This window comes from Melitaea cinxia, chromosome 13 (assembly GCF_905220565.1).
Source record: "Melitaea cinxia chromosome 13, ilMelCinx1.1, whole genome shotgun sequence".
In the NCBI taxonomy this organism is placed as follows: Eukaryota; Metazoa; Arthropoda; class Insecta; order Lepidoptera; family Nymphalidae; genus Melitaea; species Melitaea cinxia.
The window spans coordinates 14581906-14599819 of NC_059406.1; the positions used below are offsets into that span (position 1 = coordinate 14581906).

The 17914-nt window shown below is 34.9% G+C and overlaps 1 protein-coding gene across 1 annotated transcript; it reads left to right on the forward strand.

Moving 5' to 3' along the window:
• The first annotated feature begins 10086 nt into the window (after positions 1 to 10086).
• On the forward strand, positions 10087 to 14910 carry LOC123658929 (collagenase-like). The gene is made up of 5 exons (XM_045594219.1): positions 10087 to 10287; positions 12319 to 12586; positions 13717 to 13815; positions 14026 to 14222; positions 14744 to 14910. Exons 1-5 carry the CDS (start codon positions 10087 to 10089, stop codon positions 14846 to 14848), a joined length of 870 nt encoding a protein of 289 aa, XP_045450175.1. The 3' UTR covers positions 14849 to 14910.
• Positions 14911 to 17914: the final 3004 nt, after the last annotated feature.

A 17914-nucleotide genomic window follows, 5' to 3' on the forward strand; every position in this document is an offset into this window, starting at 1 on the left:
GATGTGAATGTCGAAGCTGAAATTCGCATAAAATTTCAGTTGATGTTACGTCCTCAAATATACTAAAATTTCAGATGTACATTAGTTTTTTTTTTACCGACTTCAAAAAAAGAGGTTACTCAATTCAACCGTGTATATATATATATATATATATATATATATATATATATATATATATATATATATATATATATATATATATATACACGGTTGTATGTACGGTACACGGTTGTATGTATATATATATATATATATATATATATATATATATATACACGGTTGTATGTACGGTACACGGTTGTATGTATATATATATATATATATATATATATATATATACACTTCGAAGAGGATGTGATTGGTGCAGCGCTCGGGCAGCTTAAAAACGGGAGGGCCCCGGGGGATGACGGAGTTACCACTGAACTCCTTAAAGCCGCAGGGCGACCTGTCCTGAAAGCCTTGGCAAGACTATTTAACGCCGTCATCCACCGAGGTACCACGCCGGAGGCGTGGTCCAGGAGTGTGGTGGTGCTGTTCTTTAAGAGAGGCGATAAGTCTCTGTTGAAGAATTACAGACCGATCTCACTTCTGAGCCACGTCTATAAGCTGTTTTCGAGGGTTGTTACGAATCGTCTCGCCAGAAGACTCGACGAATTCCAACCACCAGAGCAGGCTGGGTTTCGAAATGGCTACAGCACCGTGGACCACATCCATACTGTTCGGCAGATTATCCAAAAGACGGAAGAATATAATCAGCCGCTGTGTATGGCATTTGTGGACTACGAGAAAGCCTTCGACTCCGTCGAGACCTGGGCTGTCCTGGACTCTCTGCAGAGATGTCATATTGACTGGCGATATATCGAGGTACTAAAATCTATGTACGACGCGGCGACGATGACCGCTCATGTCAATGACCAAAGAACAAGACCTATTACCCTCCGACGAGGGGTAAGACAGGGGGATGTAATATCACCGAAACTGTTTACCACTGCGCTAGAGGATGTTTTTAAGACCTTGGATTGGGGAGAACGGGGCATCAACGTCAACGGTGAATTCATCTCTCACCTTCGTTTCGCCGACGATATTGTCATCTTTGCGGAGACGCTGGATGAGTTAGGCCAAATGCTGGCCGGCCTAAACGAGTCCTCCCGACGTGTCGGTCTCTGTATGAACTTGGATAAGACGAAAGTTATGTTTAACAACCAAGTCATACCGATACCGGTATCGGTCGATGGTACCCTTCTCGAAGTTGTTCAGGATTATATTTACCTAGGCCATACTATCCAACTAGGCCGCAACAACTTCGAGAAGGAGGCCGATAGGAGGATTCGGTTGGGCTGGGCGGCGTTTGGCAGACTCCGTCGAGTCTTCACTTCGAAGATTCCGCAATGCTTGAAGACAAAAGTTTTCGAGCAATGCGTTCTGCCTGTGTTAACATACGGAGCCGAGACGTGGACACTGACCAAGGGACTGGTCCACAAGTTTAAAGTCGCTCAACGTGCAATGGAACGGGCTATGCTTGGGGTCTCTCTCAAAGACAGGATTAGAAATGAGACTATCCGCGAGAGAACGAAAGTAACCGACATAGCCCACAGAATTAGCAAGTTGAAGTGGCAGTGGGCTGGTCATCTATGTCGCAGGACCGATGGCCGTTGGAGTAGAAGGGTCCTAGAGTGGAGACCGCGTCTTGGCAAACGCAGTGTGGGACGTCCTCCGGCCCGTTGGACCGACGATCTACGTAAGATTACCGGTGTAGGCTGGATGAGGATTGCGGAAGACCGGGATGTGTGGCGCGAACTTGGGGAGGCCTATGTCCAGCAGTGGACTGCGATAGGCTGAAGTTTGTATATATATATATATATATATATATATATATATATATATTTAATGTACGTTTGGAGATAACTTCGTCGTTTATGAACCGATTTTGATAATTTTTTTTTTTTAGAACGGTGATATCCTAAGTGTGGTACTATGATAAGGAAACCAGGATCTGATGATGGGATCCCAGAGAAATCAAGGGGAATCCTCGAAAATCCGCATAACTTTTTAATGGGTGTACCGATTTTGATGATTTTTAATTTAATCGAAAGCCGATGTTTATCATGTGGTCATATTTAAATTTTACCGAGATCTGATTACAACTTTTGGATAATCTTCGTTAATGCGTATTTACTTGACTATTTTTTCGTCTACCTACGTTGTATTAATGTCGACGTTATTGAAGTAGGCTTTTTTCGTTTGCCAGCAAACACAGTTATATAGAAGCAAACACGGCGTTTCGTGTGAATCATTCCTAAGTCGTAATGGGAGCATTAGTTACTGTGACAGTTCACAATGAACAATTCCGCGAGGTTATTTGTATCGCTTTGTTAAAATGAATTAACAGCAAGGGTTTCGGATTGTTTTCAAGAGTAAAATGACAGCAGACGAATTTACACTTAGTCATTTTAAATAAATGATTATTTGTATTTTGAATATGGTAAACGAAAAATATTTCTCAGTGGATTGCAAAATACCGATATTAATATTATATCACATTAAATTAAGTCGTAATCAAGCTTGCTGTGTGGTTACGGCAGTAAAGAATTTAGCCACCCCCTCTCTTTCCATGGGTGTCGTAAGAGGCGACTAAGGGATAACACAGTTCCTCCACCACCTTGGAACTTAAAAAGCCGACCGATGGCGGAATAACCATCCAACTGCTGGCTTTGAAATGCACAATCCGAAGACGGGCATCAGCGTCTTGGTTGCAACAAAACCAGCCCTGCGGTCACCAACCCGCCTGCCCAACGTGGTGCCTATGATGGGCAACACACGCGAGTTCTCGCGATTTTCGGCGCGAACTTATGGAGGACTATCTCCAGCAGTGGACTGCGATAGGCTGAAGTGATGATGATGACTATATCAAGTATGATGTATAATATTAGTAAGGTAGCCAGAGCTCCTAGGGAGGTTCAAGGTACGCGTACATAAACAGTGGTAATCACTTAACATCAGGCGGGCCGTACGCTTGCTTTCTTCCTGGTCAATTAAAAAAAATATCATAGAAGTGAAATTTGAAATGATGCATGAATATACGTTCTGAAATAATGTCTATTAGTTACTCTTTCATATAAAAACTACTGAATTGATTGTAATGAAATTTACGTGTAATGAAAATTACGTACGTTAATACCTGAAGGTCAAGTGTAATAACAAAGGCTACTTTTTATCCCAACATTCTCAAAGGAATGGAAATTAGAGGATTGAAGGCGCGAGACGAAGCTTGTAGGCTATAACACTAAGCCACAACCCATTAGTTTAAATACTTGGGATAATCATTACTTATTATCGCGATGATAACAACTCAACAGCGGTGATGGCGTCATCTTGGATTAATAGTACATTTATTTCGAATTAAATGAATTGAAAAATTTAATGAATTTGACCTCATTTGTTTTCAGGAATATGTCCTCTAATAATAGTCAGAAGTTACAAATCTGATCTCATCATTATCATTACAGTCATACAGTCCACTGCTGGACATAGGCCTCCACAAGTTTACGTCAAAAATAGCGTGAACTCATGTGTTTTGCCCATAGTCACCACGCTGGGCAGGCGGGTTGGTGACCGCAGTACTGGCTTTGTCGCACCAAAGACGCTGCTGCCCGTCTTCGGCCTGTGTATTTCAAAGCCAGCAGTTGGATGGTTATCCCGCCATCGGTCGGCTTCTTAAGTTCCAAGATGGTTGTGGAACCTTGTTATCCCTTAGTCGCCTCTTACGACACCCACGGGAAGAGAGGGTGTGGCTAAATTCTTTAGTGCCGTAGCCACACAGCACAAATCTGATCTAAGGCTTGATATAGACATGTAGCTCTATGGAACAAAGTCTAACAAAGCAACAACTACGATTATCAATCAAAACCAAGAGGTCACGAAAAATGTTCAATTCGATTTAATTCTTCGTTGGCTTATACTTGTGTCAGTTGGCGTCGTCGGAAATGTTCAGAGGTGAGCCGGACAGTCCTAACATACAGTCTAGGAGTGCCTACCTGGGCGTCCTGGATATCACCTGTAAATGGGTTCCCCTGCGCTACCAAAAAAAAAATGTGTCAGTTAAACACGAATACGCCAAAAACGTTTTTTGGCGTAAACTTGTGGAGGCCTATGTCCAGCAGTGGACTGTATAGGCTGTAATGATGATGATGATGATGATAAACACGAATAATTTAGCCAAAACTCACGCGGTCACTTACAACTCATAACTTAAGAACTATATTTTATTTATTATTATTTATTTAACACTTTATTGTACACCATACAAATAAAATAAGCAAGCAACATTAGCAATAATTTGTAGAAACAAAAATGTACAAAAGGCGGCCTTATTGCTTAAGAGCAATCTCTTCCAGGCAACCTTAGGGCAAAGGAGATGATATATTGACGGTGTAGGTGTAGAGTATAATTTTATAAAAAATAAATATTTATAGATAGTTATGGTAAAACTTAAGTTTCTGGGCAAAAGATGCACCATCCTAGCTCTTGCCATTAGAGTACGTAAAAAATTCAATTATAGACCGATACAAAATATGAAAAATTAATTTAATAATGAAAAAGTAAATAAATATAATTTTTCATTGTATTAATATTATGTAGGTACCAACGCGACGCCATAGTCAGACGATACAGTATAAAACATTATATAATATCATTGATATTCATGCGCCGTTTTGATATTAACATATTTCATTCTGATTACAATGCGCGTATTATATGAAACAGTGAGGCGACTCGAGACATTTTCTGACTTAGAGACTCGAGTGAATTTGTATATGTGAACTCGAGCAAAAAATAAAGCTTACTAAATGCAAATTAGTTGTTTGAATTACTAACATCGATTATGAGAGTAAAGTTTAACTCATTTTCACGAGTTCATTTGTTCTTCTTCTTCTTCTTTAGGGTTAGTCAGTGGCTATCAATAGTGCCAAATAAACACAGATGATTTCAATTGAATGAATGATTGAATGAACTTATTGTCATATTGTGAGCGTATTATGTCGAATGACGTTGTGCAGATTAATCAACAGTGATTTTTATCAGATCGTTAAATGCTAATATTTCTGTTAAGATTCTTTTTTTTTTTTTTTTTTTTAACAAATAATGAAAAAATAATTCAGCATTTAATATATATCTCATACTCAGATGCTGTAACACTGCACTATTGTGAAACCTATCACAACTAAACTTATAAAACTAATTTAAAATCAACATAATTACCTTGAAAAAGTAAAATAGATAATTAATCTTTAGTTAAATCGTAGACCAATCGATGATATTAGTGACACCACTGATATTGATGTAACAAACAATCTTAATCCTATTACAAATAAATCTCTCGAGAATACTAAATTACGTTATATTAAATTATCATATCGGAAAATATTAAGAAGCTTATAACAACAAACAAAATCCATTTATTTATTTCAACTCGTCCTGTTTATTTTACTTGTGATTGACTTTTGATTTACAAGATTGTTTGATTGCACAATCAAATTTAATTGTGATTTACAAGATTGGATGTTAAAATATTCGTTACAATAATGAACCATTAAGTCGAAAAACATTTACTCCTTAAGAATCGATTTTCATATTAACCCCCCCCCCCCCGGTATAAAAAAAATATGAGGAGTAAAATCTACTGAACGAATGACTTCGTTACGTTTCTCGTAACGAGGGTTTTCGAGGGTTTCTCTCGATTTCTCTGGAATTTCATCATCAAATCCTTGTTTCCTTATCATGGTATTATACTTACGATATCTTTTTTCCAACACAAAAAGAATTCTCGAAATCGGTTCATAAACTACGAAGTTATCCCCGAACATACATTAATATATGGTCCGATATACGGTCGAATTGAGTAACCTGACCGAAAAACTTGATGCCACTTTAAAAAATTCATTAGAAAAAATTCTAAATTTATCTTTTGATGAAAATTTGTGGACCCAAGCTATTTTACCAATTAGAGATGGTGGCATCGGCGTGAGAAAAATTTCTAGCGTCGCTCTTCCTTCGTTTCTTGCTCCTGTGCTGTATCAAGGGCTTATGTTCTGACATCTTAAAATCTAATTCAGTCCAAATGACAGATGCTACAAATATAACATAAAACTGGAAGTTGAGGTGTCCTAATGGCAATATCCCGAATGACGTTACAAAACAAAAACTTTGGGGTATGCCAATAGTTCACAATACTCATATAAGTTTGACGCAAAATCTTACAAGTGAAAAAAACCGTGCCAGGCTTCTAGCTGTATCGAATAAAGAGTCAGGTCGAAACACTTGGACCTTGGAGTAGCAGTGCTTAAAAATTTTTAAATGATATAACTCCTCGCCTTGTTGCCTCCACGTGTGATAAGAGGGCTGGTGCATTTTTTTGCCCAGAGAATCGGCATAGCGATTTAACGGGGAAATGCTGCCAGCATTCTTGGCACAATTCCGCACGGACATGATTTGTACCAAAACTATCTGTAAATATTTAGTTCTTATGTTGTGAATTGTAAATATGTATGTTTAACAAACCATTGTCATTTTAAACAAAAATTTTCTACATAATTATACTTATCAATTTAATAAGTCCAATAAATATGTTTGTTAACCGACTTCCAACAAAGGAGGGGGCTCTCACAAAAAAAGTAACCTCGTCCTTTTTTGAAGTCGATTAATAAATAAATAACTCGTTCATCTAAATATGAGTTTAGATGAACGAGTTAGTAGCTTGGGAGATAGAAAAAGATAGAGGAGAAATTAGAACCCTCCTTTTAATTTGTCGTAGTCGGGTAAAGATTAGCATCTATGGGTGCAATTAAATAAAAATATAAAAAATAATAATTAACAATACATTGCATTCCCTTAAATTAACAAAATAATTGCCATAAACTCTAACTTAATTTCAAGTAATTAAGGCTATCTGGGCTTCTCGGAATGTCATTGATGGCTTAATGGAAGTGGTCATTTGTTACGTAATACTACGTAGGCTTATGTTTGAACTAATTTACTTCAAGCACCTATTTAAATTTCATATTAATCAGCTTCTTATGCTTATTGTTATAAAACCTTGAAGATTGATTTAATATTTTAAGGGTAATAAATGAAAAAAACGACTCAATATTTTTCTTTTTCATAATGATGATTGGTTTTTCTAGTCCATAAAATTCGTTGTGTACAATAAATTAAAATTATGAAGAGACAAGTTTTTTATTTGCGAGCAAACAAATTATAATAACTAAAATTGATAATAATGACAACTCTATATATATATGTCAAAAAATAATTAGCAATTGTATAAATAAGTAGCAATATATATATATATATATATGTCTATAATATATACGTATATATGTGTGTGTCTTTTTTTTTCAATTTAAGAATTAACATCCACGGACTCAAAATGCCCATGCCTTTTGTTAAACATACATGCATTATTATCATACCACAGGCGACTTTCCATTACAACTACAAATCGACAGTCCTGTGACTGCCCAGTTAAAACTAGGATGTGGTCCGAAACTGACGGTTTTTTTTTACAATTACTCTTAAATGGAAGAGTATACAAATCATTCATTCATTCATTCATGATTTCTTAACATATTATTATTTTCTTATCTATGTCTATACACTTATTTGCTAGTTATCATATATGTACACTTATATCCATAGACCATATATGAATGTATATTGTAAGTAGAACATAAGTGTATGTTCTACTTATCACTTAACCTGTTACTGTTATTAAGAGTATTTATTTATATATTTATTATTAATATTTATTTATTTCTGTTATTTACTTACATTTCACTACATTGCATACCTACATAAATACATCTATATAATTAGCAATTATATATTTAAGCATTGATAATTATCTCCAAAAAAATGTCAATAAAAATATTACAACTGAATCGTTTTACTTTTTTTATCGACGCATTGGCGCAAAGGTCACAACACTGGTTTGTGACTGTAGCACTGGCGGTTGCGGGTTCGATCCCGCACATGATAAACATTTGTATTGGCCACACAGATCTTTTCAGTGGTCTGGGTATTTATGCAGTCCTTGTGGGTCTCCCCACCGTGCTTCGGAGGGTACCTGATAGCAATCGCTACGCATAGAAGGGAATATGTCCGACAACCCGCATTGGAGCAACGTGGCAAATTAAGCTCTTATCCTTCTCCTACATGGGAAAAGAGCCTATGCCCAACTGTGGGATATTACCGGCTGTAGCATACATTTTTTTCATTGTAATTTCCTCAGTTTTACGCACAGATTACAAAATCCGAAATAAAACTCATTATCAGTCTATTAATTTGTGAATGGCGTCCGTAGCGGCGTGGAAGCGTATATTTTTTTTTTGTTTTTTTCACCTTACAAATGCAAATTATAAAGCCTAAAAGGGTCTTAAGACTTTTCCTGACAACATTTTTAATATGAACATGGAAACGGAGTTGATTATCAAGCGTCATCCCCAAATCGCGCACATGAGACACCTCTGATAAAATGCCACCCGCAATGGAGTAAGTCCTTTCAAACGTGGTTTTTTCGCGAGAAAGAAATAATTTGGTTGCTTGGATGGAAATTATAAATATTATGTACGTACACACTTGGACAAGTCTCTAATTATTATTTTTTTTCATCTTATAAGGGAAAACTTTTTAAACGACTTCCGAAAAAGTAGAAAGTTCTATTCGACTGTATTTTTTATGTATTCATGTTACCATGAGAGTTATCTCAGAACTTTTTTACTAGATGGTCCGTTTTTGATGTATTTTTTTTCGACTACAGTTTTTTCGTTTGCGAGACAACACAATAATTGTCATGACGAAAGAAAAAAAGATTATTTACGAAAAATGATATGAATGTTAATTAAATTATTAATTTATCAAGGGAGTTAATAACATATAGGGCAAAATAATGTTTGCGTGGTTAGCTAGTGTAATAATAAATATTTACCTTGTGTAAAAACATTTTTAACAATCAGACTTCTAAATTAAACTAAAATAAGCTCCAAAATTTCATACAAGATGATTCCTGCCTTGCTTCACACTAATAAGTAATAATGATAGGACACTAATAGGGATAGATGCATGATGTTAGCTTTCATGCAACCACTACCGAACAAATTGTAATGAAGCTTTGTACTTTGTTAGAAGCCAAGACTAACACACAGGCTTGTTTTGATCCCGATATTCCTAGAAACTTGCAGGTGAAACCGTTAAGTGCAGCTAGTTTAATTTATGTGTTTTAATATATGTAAATAATGGTATTAAAACTACATAAAAAGAATATATCTTTATATAAAAAATACAAGTCCTGACTCACTCATTAACGCCCAGCCTAAACCCTTGGAAACTTTGCACCGAGTTTCGAAATTCAACCCCTAAGGAGTAAAATGGTGGTTCAAAATTTGTATGGCGGAACAATATTAAATAGACATTTCGATTCGAAACTTCGTAGGAGTACTCCTATATAATACTAATAAATAAGCACTTACTCTTTCGTAATTTTCCGAAAATCAGCCCCTTAGAGGGTGAAATGAGGTAAATAAACCTAATAATCGACATTGGTGTGTTATTTATGTTTTTTGGGACGTTTATTACGAAAATGGCAGTTATTTCGAAGTCTAAGACGGCGGACATGACATAAAATTAATTAAATTTTAATCTATATAAATAAATAAAATTAGAGTGTCTGTTTGTAATATTAAAATGGTTATTTTACTAAATGCTTATGGATACATCCACAATTTTTCATTATACAACCATATGCATTTACAACCATATTTTTTTTATTTATATAGATGTATAGATAACAATCAGCTGATAACTATATGAAATTTTATTTTTGTTAGCGACCAGCTGATTGACATTACAACAATGGTGAACAAATTTTATTTTATTTTTTACATACATTATATTAACGTGAAAAACGTATCAGTACACGTGACCTAAATGATCGCTCACACTTAATTAATTTCACAACAATCAGCGGCGATAACTCAAATGATATCAGCTCTGATTCATAAACGTCATCTTTTTAATTACAATGTTGTTATAATGACAAAGAATACAATCGCTATGCGTGCGTTTTGTCTTATTCTGTGCTACTTAAATTATTTCGTGAAAAGTGACGTGGTTCGTGATGGCTACCATAAGGCTATCGGGATACCGAAGGCATATTCGATGATGAGTGTGGAAGGTATGTCCAGAATAGTTGGAGGGAGCCCGGCTGGAACAGCTATGGCGTTTCCTTATCAGGTAAGACTTTCTTTTCATCGAGTTCTTATGGACTTAAAAAAAAGTTGAACCTTTTGAAATATTCTTTCAAACAGTGTCCCATACATACTATGGAAATCCTGCATTGATTTATTACACTCATTTTTTTCCTAACTCAAGGGGTACAAAATGAATTTATCGCGACTTACTTTATTTGTAAATTTGATAGAGAAAAATTAACAAAAACTTCTTTGATTTTTTAACGCTTTTTTACGCTTGCTTGACTTAGGGAGTAAGCTGGTGAATGCGTGACGAGAGCGTTACGAAAAGAGTGATGGAGCAAGGTGAACGGAAGTTGAAAGGGAGATATAAATTATATTCTTTGACACCAGTTACATTTGTACATACATATATGCCTGCTCATAAATGAGCAGACAGCAAATATGTGCAGCGCTTTCAGTTCATGACAAATGTATCTATACAGACATTTGTCCCTTTCTTAGCATCCATTTTTGTATTGCGTTTCCAAACCCTTGACAAGGGATTTGTCTAGTACTATTGCATATACAGCGCTCATTTAAATAAAGCAATAGATTGATCTAATTATTAACACTCTTTGGAGCATACACCTTAAGCAATATAATATGTTCGTAGTATGAAAAGAATATAAGGAGTTAAAACGTGTTAAACAACTGATGCTGACATTAATTGTCATTGACGTTTATTGACTCGGAAAGTGACTTTTTCAGCGCTTTTAGCTGTTCATGAAAAAAATAGGGGTAAGCTCAAAATTTGACCGCTTATCGGCATAATTTCATTAGAAAATTAATTCGAATGGTCTCAATCTAAAGACTAGCCAAAATAGGTACTTCGGCGTGACATTGGTGTAATCAGAGGTGCACGTTTGGCACTATTTGAAGCCATTAATCCTAAAGAAGAAGAAGAAAAAGAAGATATATGTATGATTAAGGGGTAAATTCTAGTCTCGCGTCGGATCTGACACATGCACTTTTCATTAAAAAAAATGCCTCCATATTTGTTTTCTATTCGGAATGCAATGCGTTCTGGTGCCATGTATGGTTTACATCCTGCATCAATAGTTTATTGACCAGGATTACCACTTGGGTCAATGCGTTCTTATTCGGAATGCAATAACGAGTTATTTTAGACACAATTTTATTGAAAATTCGACCACAAAGCAATAATTTCAACCGTTGTACTGTAACGTCGTAAATATGTACACGTTTACCAACAACCAATACTGTGTCTGTACTTTTCAGGCTGCAATATTGTATTCGCTTATAGGTAAACAGAGCCAAAATTTATACGTAATGTTTCTAGTACGTAATATCTTTCTTTCTTTCCCTGTTAATCTTTGCCTTTTAATATATATATTTTTTTTTTCTAATGTTTACGCGAATTTTACTCATTTAATGAAACAACTTTTTTCGGATTTTATCGCGGTTTATTATTAACTTTTGATTCCCGACATTTCGGATACTTACATATATATATTTTTTGAATTGGTGCTTCTTTTGTCACTTCATCTTTATCACCAATGAAACCAATCACCAAAAACAATAACAGCTACATTTCTCTTACATACTCTTCTTCTTCATCATCATCATCATCATCATCATCATCATCATCATCATCATCATCATCATCATTCTAGCCTATTGCAGTCCACTGCTGGACATAGGCCTCCACAAGTTCGCGCCAAAAATGCGTGAAGTCATGTGTGTTGCCCATATTCACCACGCTGGGCAAGCGGGTTGGTGACCGCAGGGCTGGCTTTGTCGCACCTAAGACGCTGCTGCCCGTCTTTGGCCTGTGTGTTTCAAAGCCAGCGGTTAGATCGTTATCCCGCCATCGGTCGGCTTCTTAAGTTCCAAGGTGGTAGTGGAACCTTGTTATCCCTTAGTCGCCTCTTAAGACACCCACGGGAAGAGAAGGGGTGGATATATTCGATGGTGCCGTAGCCACACAGCACATTAAATTTCTACATATCTATCACATTTTCAAACGTAGCTTTGTATCAATTACTTACGTCAATTGTCATTTTATTATCAGGCTGGCATAGTCGTCACGTTAACAACGGGCTGGACATCAGTATGTGGCGGTTCTCTGGTCTCCAACACCAGAGTCCTCACTGCAGCGCACTGCTGGTGGGATGGTCAAAGCCAAGCATCACAATTCACAGTCGTCTTGGGCTCACTACTGTTGTTCTCGGGAGGAAACAGGATTGTCACTAAAGATATCGTTTTACATCCCAATTGGAATACAAATGACATAAGGAATGATATCGCAGTTGTGAAGATACCTAGAGTTCAATACACCAGTTAGTATTTTACTTATTTTCTGAGTGCATACAATAGAAGTACCATTTTTGTTCAAACCCAAAAAATACTTTACACAGAAAAAATATCGAACCAAACCGAAACCAATAAGGCTTACAAAAGTCTTTGTAAGAAGCCTTGTCTTCTCTTCCAGATAAAGTTTTGGCTAAGCATGAAAAAATAAAATGGCACCTTTGTCTACATATAAATATAAAAACAAATAGGTACATAAATTCTAGCATAAAACTTTATATATTATACTTATGCTGTGAATAATTAATTCAAAGTTTTTTATTTTTTATTTTTTTGTTGTAACACAGTCATTGTTTTATCGTTGTGGTTCTAATCGCAGTTAATTATTTGAGTCATGATTAGTCTTTCCTACTCGTGTAATAAATATTCTGAATTTTCTGTTCCAATGTTAATGAACTATTCTATTTTTTTCTGTTTTTCCCATATCTATTAAATTTAGTTCTGTCTGTAATGTTAGATGTAAGAAATAAATAAAATTAAATTTTTCAACTCACTTAATGACTAAATAAAATGATGAAGTTTTTGTTATACAGTCACACAACGCATATAATTTACTACTGGTATTCAATATTTTTTCACATCCAAATTCGCAACTATTACAAGTTTCTTGGCATCTTTTTTAGATAGACAATAACTAAGCCACGTCAGTTTTACTTCTCTTCACGCAGCTAACAAGACATATTAGAAAGACAAAGTCTCCCTATACCTACAGAAGGGATACAAGCGAAAAAAACCCTAATTTAAGCCGCATACACTACTCAACTATGTACAAAAATCAGCCAAACATAAGCTTGCCAAAGCCAAACATAAACTTGAACACAAGATTAAATACTTTAGATCTTGTGCCTAAACTATTGAGATATAATTTCGTATGAATAAAACACCTGATAGACAAATTACATTAAACCTGTTTGAGAAAAAAACTGAGTTTAAAAATTTAAAGTTCGAATTTTCTTTTATTCGTATTTTTATAATATAAAATTTTATTTAAAATATTTTTAAATTAGTAATAAGACAAAAATGTTCGAAACAATCCCTCTAAAATAAAATCTATAAAATTTTGTACATTTTTTATATTACAAAATTCTTCTATTTTCAGACATCATTCAGGCAATTCCATTGCCAGCCTTATCTGACGTCAATCAGGACTTTTCTGGATTAGTAGGAACCGCGACCGGTTATGGGAAAACAACTGATGGTAATACTTCATTTCCTTAAAAATTTTTATCAACTATTTAATCAATCACGAATACAGATTCACAATAGACCGTTTTAAGAAGTTTTTATTAATGTCAAACCCAAAAAAATTAAGACTCAATATTCGGAATATTTTTTTCTAAATGACATTTTATCCTATTATACTGTTTGAAGGATTAAAACTATTGTCAAAAATAATTTCCATTTTCAGCTCAAAACAACTTCCCGCAAACAACAACTCTTCACCATGTAAACCTGAACGTCATCACAAATACTGTATGTCAGACTAGATTTGACATTCCACTTCATGGGAGTCAAATGTGTACGGACGGCGCAAGGGGAGTTGGGACGTGTGAAGGAGATTCCGGAGGACCCTTAACAGTTGTATGGAAAAATAAACGGACTCTGGTAAGATCTAAAATAAAAGCTCTTCCATACAATTTTACACGAATATTATATTTTAAAAAAAAATTATGTTTGCTTGCCAACAAGATATACAACTTAGGTAATCGAAAAAAATAATAAAAAGTTACAGGGCGATGATGAGGGATCACATGTCAAGCATCCATTTCGATTAAAAAGAGAATTCAAAAAATCAGTACCGTTAGTAAAAATTTACTACTTTTTTGAAGTCGGTTAAAATTTGTGGAATCATTAATTTCACTAAAATCAAGTTGCATTTTTGCAACAGAAGGTTTACTCGCCAAACGCAGCGATTACTTCTAGGTAAGCTTTGAACTGACAATTAGCATCGAGTGTGGAGACGGATGCACTATTGACACTAAAAAAAAGAATCCTACTTAGTAATAGGCGTAATAACAAGTAACTTAGATTTAATTATTGTAGAATTATTATTATTATTTATGAATTATTGACTAACATAAATACATAAAAGACACTAAAAATACATTTCTCATTTTTTATTTCAGGTCGGGATAGTATCTTTTGGCGTGGGTGACGCCTGTCAAGCCGGTCATCCCTCTGTTTATACCCGTGTTACGGCCTTCCTCACATGGATTCAAGCGAATTTGTAAACTAGCGATAAATTTTTATAATGCCCGTATGTTAAAAGAAATTAATGAAATTTAATTTTAGTTAATTAAAATTATTCCCATATAAAAATTAAGACACATATCCTCCTGGGGGGATTGGGGATTGGGTCGGCAACGCACTTGCGATGCTTCTGGTGTTACAGGCGTCTATAAGCTACGGTAATCGCTTGCCGTCAGGTGAGCTGTACGCTTGTTTGCCGACCTAGTGATATTAAAAAAAAAAACATAAATCCAGACAATAGATCACCAACACATTCTAAATCTTTGAAATATTTTTTTTACATTAGGAACCTGTGAAGCAACAAAATTGTTCGACTATTGACACACAATTTTTTCAAAAAACAATAGTACAACAAACAAATGTATCCTGCTCAAAATATGGAGCAACCCGTCTGGTGAAGTACCTACTAACAATCACAGCTAAATCATACTGCTCTTAATTAATATTGTTGTTCTGTGGTGAATAAAGTTACCAGACACCGGGGTGGAATGGGGTTAGGGTCGGCAACGCGGGAAAGTAGGAGGTAGGGTCAGCTAGCAGTCAGCGCTGTAGCTTGTTTGCCGACCTAGTCGTATAAAAAAGATATCGACGAGGAGCTCCAACTTGCTTCACAAATACAATATTTTTAGCTCACACACAACAATATGCACACACACATTTTCAAACAAGTCGTCACCTAAAAAGCTTCAAGAAGAAACCGCCAACCGAAAACTATATTACACGGAATACCGATTGCTCACGTAACAGAGAAAAAGCCGGAAACCATAAAGTTTGTAATCCAAACATAACACATTAAGTACACACACTTTATCACGACCTCGCTTAGTTTAGTCAATATAAATACAATGGAGTTTTATAACGTTTTGTTGTACTATCCTTAATGTATTTAATGTACACAGATTAATTAACTAAAAATAAATAAATAATATAAATAAATAAATTCACTAAGAAATAAATAAATAAATAAGACATTAAAATTTTATCAACGTTTATCATATTTTTAATATTCACAAAGAATACCAAAAGATTATTAACCTCAGAAGACCTTTAAGGGTCGGGTTATTTAAATACTAGATATTTCTCAGAGATTAATTTATGAGTATTATTTACGTACACATTTGAAAAAGTCTCTAATTAAAATATTTTATCATTAAGATTTTTTTTATTTTTATTTTTTTTCGTTGTGATAAAATTAATAACTCATTTTTCTTAGGGTTCAATGGCCTAAGAGTGCAAACTGTTACCTACTATTACTACGTTTCTGTTTTTTACCTTCCCTTCATTTTAGAGATTAGATAAATCCTTTTTACTGCAAAAATTAAAACTACTCATTATTTAAAAGCTGCTTTTGATAATATTAGATCGCTAATTGTGCCAGTCACATAACGGTCACAAATAATAGACCATGCCAAACGTCTGTATAAAAAACGTTATGCATAGGTATATTTATCCAGAATACTCCAAAGTATAAAAATCGTAATCTAATCGTGGAAATCTTGATCTGTATTTTAGTTAAATCAATCGTAAATGGAAAATAACTTTTACATCTAATTCAAAACTGAAAATAAAACTTATTTGAACTCCCGCTATAATCAGTTACGTCCTGCAAAGTTGTTTCTAACCTTCCCAAACCAAACGGTAACTTCACGAAACGAAACTAAAACAGAACGATCGCACCAACTGCGCGCCAGAGTTAGGACAATTTTTACTTATGAGAACATGGTCTAGTTTCATTGCAATTTGTCATCACTATGTAAGAATTACCTTGGAATATAATAATTAAATAATAATAAATAATAAATAAGAGAAGTTTAACATCGTTAATATTAATAAGCCATGTGTAAATTTGTCAGAAAAATTAAACAATATTTCGAAACAGGAAAATATTTTGTTGTGCTCCTTCACTTTCGTTGGGCGTATAAACGTTTTCAAATGCTAAACGTTGATGAATTAAAACGTAAACAAAAACCGCTGATAATTTAATTGCCGAATTTATCTTTGAAACTTTTCGCGTACTCGATTAAATGTTGTGATGAAATTTACAAGCATCAGAAGAATCTTCAAAAAGTATATATCCAGTAACACGCAGCGAGACAACGTGACAAATTAAATTCTCCTTCCATTTTTACATAAATTTTTATATTTTTCGGTCATTGACAGGCAGTAGGACATGTATAGTCTGTTACTACAGCTGCTATATTAATGGTATTAGTATTAAACTTGTAAATAAATAAATAAACGGCACTCACTCAACGGCCCTCACTAGAATTAACTTCCGTGTCGAGGGTCGAGAATAACACAAAATACACAAACACCACGGCAAACAACAAATCAATGAATCAATCCCCGCACATAGCCTATACAAGTGTTTGTCATGTGCGGGGATCAAACCCGCAACCGCCAGCGCAACAGCTACAAAACAGTGCAGTGACCGTTGCGCCAACGCGTCGTCTTTGACGATTTGTTAATGTTTGGCAAAGATATAACCAACCAAAACTATTATTACCCAAACTTTACCAACATCCCAAATCAACAATAAGTACATTCAAATACAACTGAACTCAGCTCAGTAATTATATAATAAATCATTGAATTAAACCCACGTTCCGTTCTAATTACTCCACTCGGTCAGAGGTCATTAACGATACCCTATTGTACTAACGGTATGAATTCCAATTATTTATGCCCTAAAACATTAAAGTGTGCTTGATATGATTTACCGCTATATAGGGAAATTAGTTTATCATAAATCTATATCTACATTAATATTGTGAAGTTTAAGGTTTGTTTAGAACACAAATACACATTATGCAGTGTATTATATTCGATAAATGTTATTTCAATTGAGCAAAGAAAACATTTTACTAAACTAAAACTTCGATATCCGCCTGCCCTTTAATCACAGGACTATTATTATAGGAGTTTAAAAGTTAGACAGTGCCACGTCACAGACAGTTTTAAAAAATATACAATATTTGTTATAGCATGACTCTAAAAACTATAAATCATCATGGATTTTAAAAGTAGCAAACAAAATACTCGGCCTT

Coding starts and splice junctions, on each gene's coding strand:
- LOC123658929 (XM_045594219.1), top strand. CDS start 10,087: ATGACAAAGAATACAATCGCTATGCGTGCGTTTTGTCTTATTCTGTGC. Junction 12,587..13,716: donor ACCTAGAGTTCAATACACCA/GTTAGTATTTTA, acceptor TTCTATTTTCAG/ACATCATTCAGGCAATTCCA. Junction 14,223..14,743: donor GGAAAAATAAACGGACTCTG/GTAAGATCTAAA, acceptor TTTTTATTTCAG/GTCGGGATAGTATCTTTTGG.